This window comes from Marmota marmota, unplaced genomic scaffold (assembly GCF_001458135.2).
Source record: "Marmota marmota marmota unplaced genomic scaffold, marMar, whole genome shotgun sequence".
Taxonomy (NCBI): domain Eukaryota; kingdom Metazoa; phylum Chordata; class Mammalia; order Rodentia; family Sciuridae; genus Marmota; species Marmota marmota.
Genome location: NW_026000242.1, coordinates 11,960,668 through 11,974,546, shown reverse-complemented (window position 1 = coordinate 11,974,546; position 13,879 = coordinate 11,960,668). Strand labels below are relative to the sequence as shown.

Below are 13,879 nucleotides of genomic sequence, written 5' to 3'. Positions count from 1 at the left end.
TTAATCTTGGATAAATCTATTTAGGTTATTGTTGTTGGTGGTGGGTTTTGGCTTTTAGATTCAATTTCTTTTTCTTTAGTGGGAAAACTAATTTTGATTTCTCAGAGGTAAGAAATTAGGGCTTATACTGTAGTTTTCATATATTATTTAAAAATAATTTACATGTCTCTACTACTTATGCACATCAGTAGAGATCTGTGCATGTAATATTTAAAAATCTCTAATGATCTTAAATTTGCAGGTGGATTGGAGCAAATTTATTGCTGTAAATGGAGCAACTGCACATCCTCATTATGATCCGGATGGAACAGCATACAATATGGGGAATTCCTATGGACCACAAGGTAAAGTTGGGATGGAGGTATTTTTAGAAATAATTGGGAGTTAACTGTCTTCCTCTTCTATTGTTTTATTATGGTTAAGATGTAAACACATGAAACTTCACTTGAAAGATTCAGAAGGAAATTTCCAAAGTGGCATTACTGAGCTTAAATATATGATTAAGTATCTGTTCTCTGGTCCTTTTGCACCTTTGCTTAGCAGCTGATTTTCTATTTGTCCTTTTCAGCATAACTTACATTTTTATGTTCCGTCATGACTTTGTTTTACAAGTGTTGTAGGGATTTTCAGTAAATATATCTTGAACTTGAATTTTTAAGAAGTACCATACCGTAAGTATAAGAAATTTAGAATGCTGCAGCAAGCACATATAGGGAAGGTACATCGACTATTACATAGAAAGGAATTTATTTTTGTCATGAGAATAATGTACTACAAAGAAAGTTAAAATCATAGTGGAGTTGCATTCACAATTATTTATACCACATCTCTTTCCTGGTCATTCACATGCTTTCACTATTGCATATCAATCTGTTCCAGAAATTTCTAACAGTGAATAATGATCATTAATGTATATCAAGTAACTGCCATGTGACAGTGTTAAGCATTCTCCTCTATATTTTCTCATTTAATCCTTATAATGGCTTCCTGAGGAAGTGTTATCATTTTCTCCATTTTATCCATGAGGGCAATGAATCTTGAGGAAATTTAAGTCACTTGCTTAGGTAAGCTTCCATGTCTTACCAGACCTGATTCCAAGCCCAACTCACACTCAAAGGTTTGCTATTAGACCATCTCATTAGTAATCCATCACAATGGATTACTAATCCATCAGAAGATGGCATTGCTATTTTTTTTACCTAGTCACTATAACCCAGTCTTTACCTAGTCACTATTTCTTCCTTCACTTGTTAAGGAACTTTTCACCTATCTATCCATTCTCTTAGAACATGCAAACTCATGTCTCTATACCTGAGTATACATATCTCTGTTTGAAAAGGAGTGTGTTAGTATAAGTACTAGATATTTCTGATTATCTTTCTATTTAGGTATCAATTAACTTACCATCTACGACCTATGAAACCTTTGTATAAGTTAATGGTATACTTTTGGTGAGTAATTGGCTTTGTGGGTTGTTCCTGTGTATTTCATATGTACACATCTGAATCTATATGAAGATGAATATGGCAGTTTTGTGTTTTACTGGCTAAAGTACAGATAGGATGCCCTGGACACCCTAGCATCCAGCTTCCACTCCTCTTCTGTAATTCCAGGAAGAGGTGAATTCTTCAGAAATGTTATAGGGAACAGCAAACATCCTTCTAGGTAAAATATTTCAGCAAATGGATATACTGATTCAGTGGTTATTTTGTCTACCTGTATTTTTTGATGAAAAGTATACTTCTTTTTTTAAAATTTTTATTGTTGGTTGTTCAAAACATTACATAGTTCTTGATATATCATATTTCACACTTTGATTCAAGTGGGTTATGAACTCCCATTTTTACCCTGTATACAGATTGCAGAATCACATCAGTTACACATCCATTGATTTACATATTGCCATACTAGTGTCTGTTGTATTCTGCTGCCTTTCAAAAGTATACTTCTTAATCAACTCTGTTGATCAAGTAAATCACTTTGTAACTCATTCATATGAAAAATATTGTTGAACCATTCAGGATTACTTATGTTAGAACAAATAGTCATCAGATCTGTGATCCTCAGCCTCAATGTGTCTAAGAATCATCTGGAATGCTTGCCAGCATTGTAGATCACTGAGTTTTGTTTATCTTCAGGTTCTGATTCAGTAGAACTGAAAGAGGGCCAGAAATTTGCAATTTTAAATATGATCCTTGGGTGATCTCTGTGTTCCTGCATCTCCCTGAGAAATCCAGCTCTAATCACAAGGGGCTGTGCCTTGTGATTACTTTGCATTGAGTTGCTGTTTACACAAACTTCTGGTGGGCCTGCCAGTTAGTCTAACGGTATTGGACAGGTCTTATCTTCTTGAGTATTCCCTCTGTTGGGTGTTTCCTGGGTGTGTTTGCCTTGACTAATGCCTTTAAAACTTGCAGTTACCACAGTTCATTGACTAATGTGTTTAAATTCAGTGAATTGAGTAATTGCCACTTAATCCAATTACAGAGACAGGAAATGTTTCCTTTGTCTTCTAATCCCAACTAACACTGAACCTGTTTCTTTTTTCTCACTGGATTATTTGGTTTAATGAGAAGTTTTTGAACTGAAACTCAATGTACATGTAGCTCCAGGGAGCTCAACTACTTAGGTTACATTTGGGGGAAATTTAGTGATTCCCATTGTAATAAAATGCTTGCCATTAATTTCCATCTTTTGGAAACAGAAAACTTTCAATTTTATTAGCTTTCCCAGATATTTTAAAAGCATTTTTAAAATTAACAAAATCCTTTAAACATAATTGATCTGTTTTTTAATAACTTATTTAAAATATGTCTTTCATACTAATCGGTTAAAGATAGTCAGTGCTCTTGAACCATAGAGTTTGTCTGTCATTTCTTTAATCATTGAAGCATGATGTTTTATAAATGTGTAATAGGGTCTTAAACATGTCCATATCTCCAACTGGGTCTACTCAGTAATTTATATCTAGTTGCTTAGTCAGTGATTTAAAAAAATTTTTTTTTTTTAGTTGTAGATGGACACAATACCTTATTTTATTTGTTTTTTAAATATGTGGTGCTAAGGATGGAACCCAGGGACTCACTCGTGCAAGGCAAGCACTCTACCACTGAGCCATAACCTCAGTCCCAGTGATCTTTTTTTTTTTTAACCAGATGTCTAATAGACATCGCAAAATTAATTTGTCGAAAACCAAACTCCTGATCTTTCCCCATGAATTTTCTCTTCTTAAAATAAGTCTTTCTCATCTCAGTTTATGGGAACTCCATTTTTATAGGTGCTCATGACAATAACTTAGGAGTCATCCTTCACATATCTCTCTGACATCCATATTTAATTGATTAAAAAGTAATTTCAGCAATGCCTTCAATATGTCTCCAAAGTTTAACCATGTCATACCACTCCATGGCTGCCAGTCTATTTCAAGTCACCATCTTCTTTAATTTAAAATGATTGCAGAAGCCTATTAGTTTCCTTACTGCTGCTCTTGGTGCACTTTAGTGTATAAGCATCCAGAGTAGTCCTTTTTAAGCCACTCCCACCTCTCTGGCCTCATCTCTTAGACTCTCCTCCTTATGATAGAACCACTCTGGTCTCAGCTATTATTTGAACACTCCAAATTTGCTCCTGGCTGAGAATCTTTGCATTTGCTTTTCCCTCTGTCTGGAATGAGTTTCTCTCAGATAAACCTCAAGGCTGTCTTCTTCATTTCCTTCAGGTCTTTATTTATATGCCACTTACTCAGTGAAGCCTTCCCAGACTACTAGATTTAAAAGTGCAAACAGTAGCCCTACCCTTACACAGTCACTACTGATCACCATTCCCTGGCTTATTTTCTATTTTACTTATTACCACCTGATGCATTGTACTTTTTACTTATACGATTTATTAGAATTTAAGCTTTATAAAAGAAGAGATTTTTACACTATTATATACAAATCCCTGGGATATAATGCTTAGAACATTTAGCACAGTGTCTGGAGTTTAGAAGTACTCATTATGTAATTACAGAATAAGCAGATCAAGAACTACCTAGTTATTTTGTTCCAAAAGAAGACTGAAGATTGCAAAATTCTATGTTACCCAAGTTTATCATGACCCACACTGGCAATTCTAATACCAAGATAAAAATTTTTAAATATCATCCAAATAGTTATTCATTCATTGACTGATTTATCAAATATGATGTTAATTAATCTATCAATAACTATTTATAGTTTGCCTACTAACTGCCAAGTCCTTGACAAGGGTAAGGTTTTTTTTTTTTTCCTTATTATTCTAAAATGTATATAAACAGTAAAGACAGGTCTGTTTTCCAGGTTCCTGCTATAATATTATTCGGGTTCCTCCAGAGAAGGTGGACCTTGGGGAAACAATACATGGAGCCCAGGTGATATGTTCTATTTCTTCTGAAGAGAAAATGAAACCTTCTTACTACCACAGCTTTGGTGAGTCCAGAGAGGAGGCAAATTGCACTGGGCCCTGTTTTGGCAAGTGCTGTGTTAATAGTTTGTTAAGAGTGTTGTGATAATACTAGGTTTGCATTTTAATACCAGCTAAGTTCATCTTATTTAGTCAAGCACTTCTTATGCTAGCTAACTGCTTGCATAAGAAGTGCTTGACTAAATAAAATGAACTTAGCAAACTGCTAGCTTTCTAACTTCAGTGCAAGAAATTACCAAAAAGTTAAGTGACCGTTCACAGTTTTGGCAACTTTAAAGCCCACAAGTAATCATCATACATGAAAAGGTCTAGACTATATATTTTGGGGCAAATTCATATTCTACACAGATTCCTTCAACTTCTATTCAGAATATTTATTTTCTGTATTTTACATAGTTCTGGCCATGCTCCTAGGTGTATATATACCCCCAGTATAAATAGAAAAGGAATAAGGATAAATGTACAGGTCATAAATGACACTTTACTTTGTTCATAAACCAAAATAGTCTAAATATAAAAAAGATGTCAGATAAGCTGAGGACATTCAACCCAAGCTATTCTAAGCAGTTCCCCTTTTTATGTAGGAACAGGAAATATGTCTAGCAAAGCTGGGAAATAGTGAAGAAGTATTTCTGGCTGTCGTTTGTTTAGGTCAGCAATAATATGTCCAGGCACTGGTTCTGTAACTGTCACATTTCATACGATTCCAGTTTGCTAAATAATATTTTATTGTTTGATGGAACCTTTTAGGAATGACAAAGAACTATATAATCTTCATTGAACAGCCTCTAAAGATGAACCTGTGGAAAATTGTCACTTCTAAAATTCGAGGAAAGGCCTTTTCAGATGGGATAAGCTGGGAACCTCAGTATAATACCCGATTTTATGTGGTGGATAAACACACTGGACAGGTGGAGTATTTTGAGAATATTTATCATGAAAATGGTTGGACTCAAATGTGAATTTCCTTGTGGTTGATTTTTTTTAAATCGTCACCAGCATTATTTAAGACACCCTTAATCAAGAATATCACCTTCTTTTGTTGGTTGGGCTAGTTATTAATTACTACAGTGTATTTACATATTGGAAAATTATAGAAAATGTTTTTATTCTTTTAATTATCTGATTCAATTAAAATGGCATCTAGGAAACTCTCTTATCATGGATTTCCCTATCATAGTAGTTGCGAAAGAGAATAGTACTCATGAGAGATCCTCTGTAACTTTTGCAGTGATACTTCCATTAGTTCCTTCTGTGACTTATCAACATGTCAATATGATAACCCCACCAAAGTCCAAGCCATGTTAGTTGAATATCTTTTTATACTCCTGATTAATAACAGTGCTGTTACATTTTAACCTTTCCAAGTAGTACTATTCTAATTTTGCTCTACCTGAATTTCATTAAAAAATTTTAATAATGAGTGCATTACTTTGAAAAATAATTAATTAATTCTTTGAAAAAAATTAGTTAATTAGTTAATAGGTTTACGAAGTAGTAGTATTTTCTATTTAACTATGTAGTTAAGAATTTATTTATCCTTTAAAACATTGGACCATATTTCATGAGGACTTTCTAATTAGTTGTTGCAGTTGACTGTTCTATATCAAATAATTAAGCAAGCAATTAAATTAAAGCACATTTGTTTCTACATTATGGATTCCACTTTTGTAACTACTGGGTGTACAATATAAGGAGTAGGGGTATCCTTAATTTGAATTTTGTGGATCTGTTCCCTAAAGGAAAGAAAAGAAAATGTTAAACCAACCAACCAACCTCAGTTTGTGTTTTCCCCTGCAGCTTCTTCCAGGGATGTACTACAGCAAACCTTTTATTACTTTTCATCAAATCAATGCCTTTGAGGATGAGGGCTGTATTATAATTGATATGTGCTGTCAAGATAATGGAAGAAACCTAGATATTTACCAACTACAGAATCTCAGGAAATCTGGGGAAGGGCTCGATCAGGTAAATGTCACTGATTTGTCAGTTGGCAGGATAGCTGTGATGCAGTCAAAATCTGGCTTTGGCTTTGGAATTATCCGTTTCCCTTGCCCTCTTGTAGCAAACAAGGAGGGAGAGTAGTTTTAGAGCATTGAAGATACAGGTTTGTCATTTGTTTATTTAATATTAAAAAATAATTTGAAGTAGCTTACTTAATGCTTAGTAAATAGAAAACATGGTAAAGACAGCTAAGATAGGTGCTGTGAAGCCATTGTGAGTAGTTCTATATTACATTTAAGCACGGAATATACTGAACATTTGCTGGAAGGATATTAAAATGGACCACCAGTGTATTAGTTCATCTGGCTGAAGAGATTCACTTTTTCCTGATACTAAATACAAGGTAAAACTTGCTCTTGTATTATATAATATAAATTTGCTTTGTCTTTAGTTTTACTTTTCATTTATAGTTTTATTTTAAAATATCTTAAAACAGTACCTATTAATAAGTTTACCTATACTTCCTAACTATTTATAGCTTTATGTAGGTTCTGATATCTGTAGTTTAAGTTTTTTAGCTGTTTTCATTTTTAAAATTGCCTGTGTTTTTCTTAGCTCTCTGTATACCCAAAATTTTCAAATCAATTCGTCAGTTTTTGCAAAGGAAAAAACCCTGACTGGGATCATTGCAAGTATATGTCAACTTGAGGATGACTGTTATCTTTACAGTGTTGAGTCTTCTAATCCATGAATGTGGAATATTCCTCCATTTATTGGGGTCCTGTTTAATTTCTCTCAGTAATGTTGTACTTTTCATTATAAGGATATTACATATCTTGTTGTTTTTTTGGGAATGGCTTACTTTACTTAGCATTATATTCTCCTACTCCATCCATTTACCTGCAAATGCCATGATTTTATTCTTTTTTAATGCTGAGTAGTATTCCATTGTGTATATATACCACAGTTTCTTTATCCATTCATCTACTGAAGGGCAACTAGGTTGGTTCCACATTTAGCTATTGTGAATTGTGCTGCTATAAACATTGATGTGGCTGCATCCCTATTGTATTTCATTGCTTGAAATTGATCTGTTTAACTTGTGTATATCATCCTGATTCAGTTTGGGCAAATCATATGACTCTGAAATTTGTCAATGCCTTCAATATTTTCTGTTTTATTGGAGTACAAATTTCCAAAATAATTTCTAATTATCTTCTGTATTTCTATAGTGTCTGGTGTGATATTTCATTTTTCATCATGTATGTTAGTAATTTGAGTTTTCTCTCTCCTTCTGTTTGTTAGCATGGCTAAGGGTTTATTAATTTTATTTATTATTTTCAAAGAACCAACTTTTTGATTTGTCATTTTTTTTCAATTGTTTCTTTTGTTTCCATTTCATTGATTTCATTTATTTCCTGTCTTCTACTGCTTTTGATGTTGATTTGTTCTTCTTTTTCTACGGCTTTGAGATGTAGTGTTAGGTCATTTATTTGTTGACTTTTTCTTCTTTTAAGGAATGAGCTCTATGCAATGAACCTTCCTCTTAGTACTGCCTTCATAGTGTCCTAGAGATTTCAATATGTTGTATCAGTGTTCTCATTTACCTCTAAGAATTTTTTAATCTCCTCTTTGATGCTTTTTGCAACCCATTGTTCATTTAATTACATATTATTTAGTCTCCAGGTATTGGAGTAGCTTCTATTTTTTATTTTATCATTGATTTATAGTTTCATTCCATTATGATCTGATAGAATGCAGTGTAGTATCTCTATCTCTCTATCTCTCTCTTTTTTGTATTTGCTGAGACTTGCTTTGTGGCATAGTATATGGTCTGTTTTAGAGAAGGATCCATGTGCTGCTGAGAAGAAAGTGTATTCTCTTGTTGAAAGATGAAATATTCTATATATGTCAGTTAAGTCTAAGTTATTTATTGTGTTACTGAGTTCTATATTTTCTTTGTTTAGCTTTTGTTTGGAAGATCTATCCAGTGGTGAAAGAGGTGTGTTAAAGTCACCCAGGATAATTGTGTTGTTGTCTATTTGACTCTTGAACTTGAGAAGAGTTTGATAAATGGAGATGCTCCATTGTTTGGGACATATATACATATATTTATAATCGTTATGTCTTGTTGATGTATGGTTCGCTTAAGCAGTATAAAATGTCCTTCTTTATCCCCTTTGATTAACTTTGGCTTGAGGTCTACTTTATTTGATATGAGTATGGAAACACCTGCTTGTTTCCATAGTCCATGTGAGTGGTATGTTTTTTCCTAACCTTTCACCTTCAGTCTGTGCGTGTCTTTTTCCTATGAGCTGAGTCTCTTTAAAGCAGCATATATATATATTTTAAATCCAATCTGCCAGTCCATGTCTTTTGATTGGTGAGTTTAGGCCATTAATGTTCAGGGTTATTATTGAGACATGATTTGTTTTCCTGGTAATTTTTGTTTATTTTTGGTATTTAACTTGACTTGGTTTCTCCTTTGTTTGGTTTTTCCTTTAGTATAAAGGAAAAAAAAATGCACCCCAAGGATCTCCTTTGGAGCTGGCTTGTGTGATGTGGGCCTGTGGTCTTATCTCTTTATATTGTCTGTAAACCTCACAATTCCTAGTCCCTAATTTAGTTTCTAAACTGTATCTCACTCACCCCTTCCATTTCTACTTACCAATAAGGAACCTTTCTCTCTGGAGTCTTGTGGGCTACGCACCTGTCAGAGAGCAGTTGGTCAGGACCAGGTTTTGCGAGATATGGACTGGCTACATAGCCGCAATTACTGTGCCAGGTTAGCTGTCTGGAAGAGGAGGGAGTTGGGGATTTTAAGTACCTTGATATTGCTTCTAAGCCCCAGCCAGTGTTCCAAGCTGGGGGTTGCCCCAACTAAAGATGGTGACGAAGGCGTCCCAAGATGGAGGCGGCTGCTTTCACCCATGGGTGCCAGGTTGGGTGGGGCTGGGTGGTGGCAATGTACCGTGTGTTCAGAGATGCAGCTCTGTGGCATGTAGTGTTGTGGCTGGCAGCTGTCTCCGGACCCTGTGCAGTGTCCCCAGGTGCAGGCTACTGCATGTAGGGGACTATGGTTGTGGTTGCTGTGTCCCAAGATGGAGGCCACAGGCAGAGCCCCACATTGGTAGATGGGCTTCCACATGGGAACTGTAGCCAGCAATCCTTCATGTGGGCAGCAGTCAGGAGTCTTGCGCAGGCGCTGATGCTGATGGTCCTTCTTGGGTACCAGGAGGTCCTACGTGGGAGAGTGGACAGGAGTCCTGTGCTGGCACTGCAGCCATGATTCCTCAATGGAGGAGCTCTCAGGGGTCCACTAATCACTTGCAGAGAAACAGTATTCCCACTACTTGAATCCCAGGTCACAGAGTGACAACAGAATGCAGCCTCTCTCTAGTCTGCCATCTTGAATCCTCCTCAGCAACTGATTTTTATTCATCTTGTAGTCAATAATATAAGGGTCTTATAAATTCTAAAAATCCATAGATTCTTTTAGATTTTCCATATCACTATCTTTATCATATGCAAAAAAGACATTTTCTTTTCTTCCTTTCTAAACTGTTTATTTGATCTTTTCTTTTCCTTGTCTTATGTCACTGGATCTCCAGTACATTATTGAATGTAAGTGGTGATAGTGATGTCCTTGTCTGAGTCCCAATCTGAGAAGAAAAGCTTTCAGCATTTTATCATTAAGCATGCTGTTTACTGTATATCAAAATAAGTTAATAGATTTATGTTTTAGAGAAGTTTTAGGTTTAAAGAAAAAATTAAGAAGAAAGTATAGAGAGTTTCCATATATTCCCTCTCCAACCAGTCCCCCCCCCCCACTAACATCTTGCATTGTTATGGTACATTTGACAAAACTGATGAACCAATACCGATTATTACTAGCAAGTCCATAATTTACATTGGAGCTCACTCTTTGTCTTAACTAATCTTTTTGCTATATCTATAGTTTTGTCTATTCCAAAATATCATATAGATGGAATCATATTATCTATAAGCTTTTCAGACTGACTTGTTTTAGCAATATGCATTTAAGGTTCCTCCATGTCTTTTTATGTCTTGATAGCTCATTTCTTTTTATAATTGAGTAATATTCTCTTGTACTAAAGTTGAGTATCCATTCCTCTACAGAACATCTTGTTTGCTTATAATTTTCAGTGATTGTGAATAAAGCTGTTATAAACATTTGTGTGCAGGTTGTGCATGAACATAAATTATTAATAAATTTTAAAATGAAGACACACTTTATTGGATTAGGAAAGTATCCTTTTATTCCTATATTATTAAGAATTTTATCATGGATGGATATTGGATATCATCAAAAGTTTTTCTGCACTGCTGAGATAATAACATAAATTTTATCCTTTATCCCATTAATGTGGTAAAGTAGAATGATTCTTTTTTATTTTTATTTTTTAGGTGTAGTTGGACACAATGACTTTATTTTATTTATTTATTTTTATGTGGTGCTGAGGATCAAACCCAGGGCCTCACACACGCTAGGCTAGTGCTCTACCGCTGAGCTACAACCCCAGCCCACAATGATTGATTCTTAAGGAATGTTTAGAACAGTCATTGATTGAATTTTGAATTTTACTTCCATTCCTAAAGTAAATTCCAGTTGGTTGCATGGTATTTGCTTTTTTTTTTTTTGTATTTTCTTTTTAATGCATTGGTAGATTTGCATTGCTAATATTTAAATATTGCTAATAATTTACATGTGTTCATGAATAAAATTGACTTGTAATTTTTTTCTATAATGCCCTTATAAGGTATGGGTTTCAAGGTTTTGCTGATCTCAGACAAGTTGGAAATTTTTCTTTCTTTTTCTTCTTTCTGGTGAGATTATATAGAATTGGCATTATTTCTTAAATTTTTTGTAATAATTTAATAGTAAAGCCTTTTGGGCCTGTGAATTTCTCCACAGATAAACCTTAAATTATGAATTCTATTTTTAATGGTATAGGATTATTCCAATTCTCTGTTTCTTATTGTGTCAGATTTGGTAAATTGTGTTTTTGTAGAAATTAATCCATGTCATCTAAAACTTCAATTTTATTGGTAGAAGTTACCTATACTATGATCATCTGGTATTTTTTAGATGCATGTAGTCAATTGATGGGCTGCCCTACCCCTTCTCACATTTTTTTTTTATTCCTAATATGGTTGTTTTCATTGTCTGTCTTGTTTGTTTAGCTTGTCAGGATCTAATTGATTTAATAAGGCTTTTCCAAAAGATCATCTTTGTGATTTTGTTGATATTCTTTAACGTGTGTGCGTGTGTTTTAAATTTTACCATTTTTTTTCTCTTATTATTTTCTTTTCTGCTTTCATCATGCTGATGTGCTACAGTTATTTTAACTTAGTTTGTTGTTTTTCATCTTTTTTCCTTCTAGCTTAAACTTTTGCTGTTGTAAATTTTTCTCTAAGAGAGCTTTAGCTGCACGCCACAAGTTTTGATGTATTTTATTATTTTTTAAATTTTAAGTTAAAGCATTTTCTGATTTTCACTGACTTTTCTTCTTTGAAATACATACCTTTATTTCTTTCTAAAAAATTTTATTTGTCCTTTTTAGAAATACCTGACCGTAGAGTATATTTTGACTTATTTATACAAACATAAAGTATTTCTTTATTTCTTATTCTCAAACATACAGGGATTTTTCTAGGTTGTTTTTGTCACTGATGACAAAAAAAATCATACAGCCCCTTACTGTATGATTTTAATACTTTGCAATGTATTGAGATTTGCTTTAAGAGCCAAAGTAAGTTCATTTAAAAAATGTACCATCTTAGGGGCTGGAGCTGTAGATCAATGATAAAGCACCTCCCTCGCCAGTGTGAGGCACTGGATTTGATTTTCAGCATCACATAAAAATAAATAAATACAGATATTGTGTCCATCTACAACTAAAAAAATGCCATATTAAAAATATGCATCTTAAAAGGAGATATATTCTGTATTTTGGATGTAATTTTCATGTTTGTCAATTGGATAACATTGGCTAATAATATTCAAATGTTCTCTGTCCTTATTGATTTCTGATCTATTGGTTATTAAAAGATATATTTTAAAATATCATATAGATTTTTTTGTTTAATCCATATAGTCCTTCTAATTTTTGCTTTAACATATTTGGTGCTCTGTTATTATGTGCATATGAATTTAGAATTGTTTTACTTTTCTAGTTTGTTGAATATTTACCTCTGAACAATGTTTTTTGTCTTAAAATTTACTTTTTACTTGCTGTTTGCGGGCTATAACTTTTCTATCCTTTTACTTTTAATCTTTCAAAATTTGTATTTGTAAGCAGCATGTATTTTAAAAATCCACTGTGGTAATTCCTTACTTTTAATTGAGCCATTTAGTTGAATCAAGCACTAATATATCAGGGTTTAAATATGTCATCTTGCGATTTGTTTCTTATTTGTATAATGATTCTTTTTCTCCTCTTTTTTCATCTTCTCTACATTTTATTTTTTAATTTGCCTCTCCACTCCCCCAAACCTTGCCCATTACTTTGGTAGTTTTATGTTCTTTGAGCAATTATTTTAGAGACTTAAATATATAAGCAATTATTAAAATACATTGTAAATTGGTCTTTTTACTTCTTGTCAGACAATGCAAGGACTCTGCAGTACTTTAAGTCCCTTTGTTTACTCCTGGCTTATATTCTACTCGTATATTTTAATTCTCTCTCTTTTTTAAATACTAAAAGGCATTATTATTATCATTTCCTTATGTAATCATAATTATCCATACTACCCCTTTTGACCTCATTTATACCTTTTTTATTGCTTTTAATTCTTCCTAGTCTTTCAGACATTTCTATCTGGAAACATGCTCTTCTAACTAAAGAACATCCTTTGGTAATTGTTCTATTTCAGATATGTTCGTACATGAATCTGCATATTTTACATACATACATCCTTTTGTGTATGACTTATTTTACATACATAATATTTTCAAAATTTATTCATATTGTAGCATGTATCAGAATTTTGTCCCTTTTTTAGGTTGAATATTTTTCTGTTTGATTCTGCATTTTGCTATCTGTTCATCTATTGATGGATATTTATTTGTCAGAAAAAATGTATTTTTGTTCCTTCTTGGAAGAATGTTTTTATGGATAAAGAACTCTAATTTGTTAGTTATTTTCTTTTTTTTTTTTTTAATTTTCTTTTAATAATTTTTTAGTTGTCAATAGACCTTTATTTTATTCATTTATATGTGGTGCTGAGAATTGGACCCAGGGCCTCACATGTGCTAGGCAAGTGCTGTACCACTGAGCCACAACCCCAGCCCTGTTGTTAATTATTTTCTTTGAACCCTTTTAAGATATCATTTTATTGTCTTCTGATTCCTGTTGAGAAATCATTTGTTAATCTAATCTTTGTTTCTTTGAGTTTATCTTTTTCTCTCCTCTGGCTGCTTTAAAATTTTTCTCTCTGTTTTTTAAAAAGCTATAATATCTTAAATGCT

At 33.4% G+C, this 13,879-nt stretch overlaps 1 protein-coding gene across 4 annotated transcripts in view; it reads left to right on the top strand.

Moving 5' to 3' along the window:
* Window positions 1–13,879, top strand: part of Bco2 (beta-carotene oxygenase 2) — a 29,935-nt gene that overhangs the window by 11,803 nt on the left and 4,253 nt on the right. For all 4 annotated transcript variants that reach the window (XM_015489873.2, XM_015489876.2, XM_015489874.2 and 1 more), the window contains 4 exons: window positions 242–344; window positions 4,320–4,448; window positions 5,194–5,354; window positions 6,244–6,411. In XM_015489873.2, the coding sequence (XP_015345359.1) occupies window positions 242–344; window positions 4,320–4,448; window positions 5,194–5,354; window positions 6,244–6,411 (561 nt within the window). The remainder of the gene's footprint in view (window positions 1–241; window positions 345–4,319; window positions 4,449–5,193; window positions 5,355–6,243; window positions 6,412–13,879) is intronic.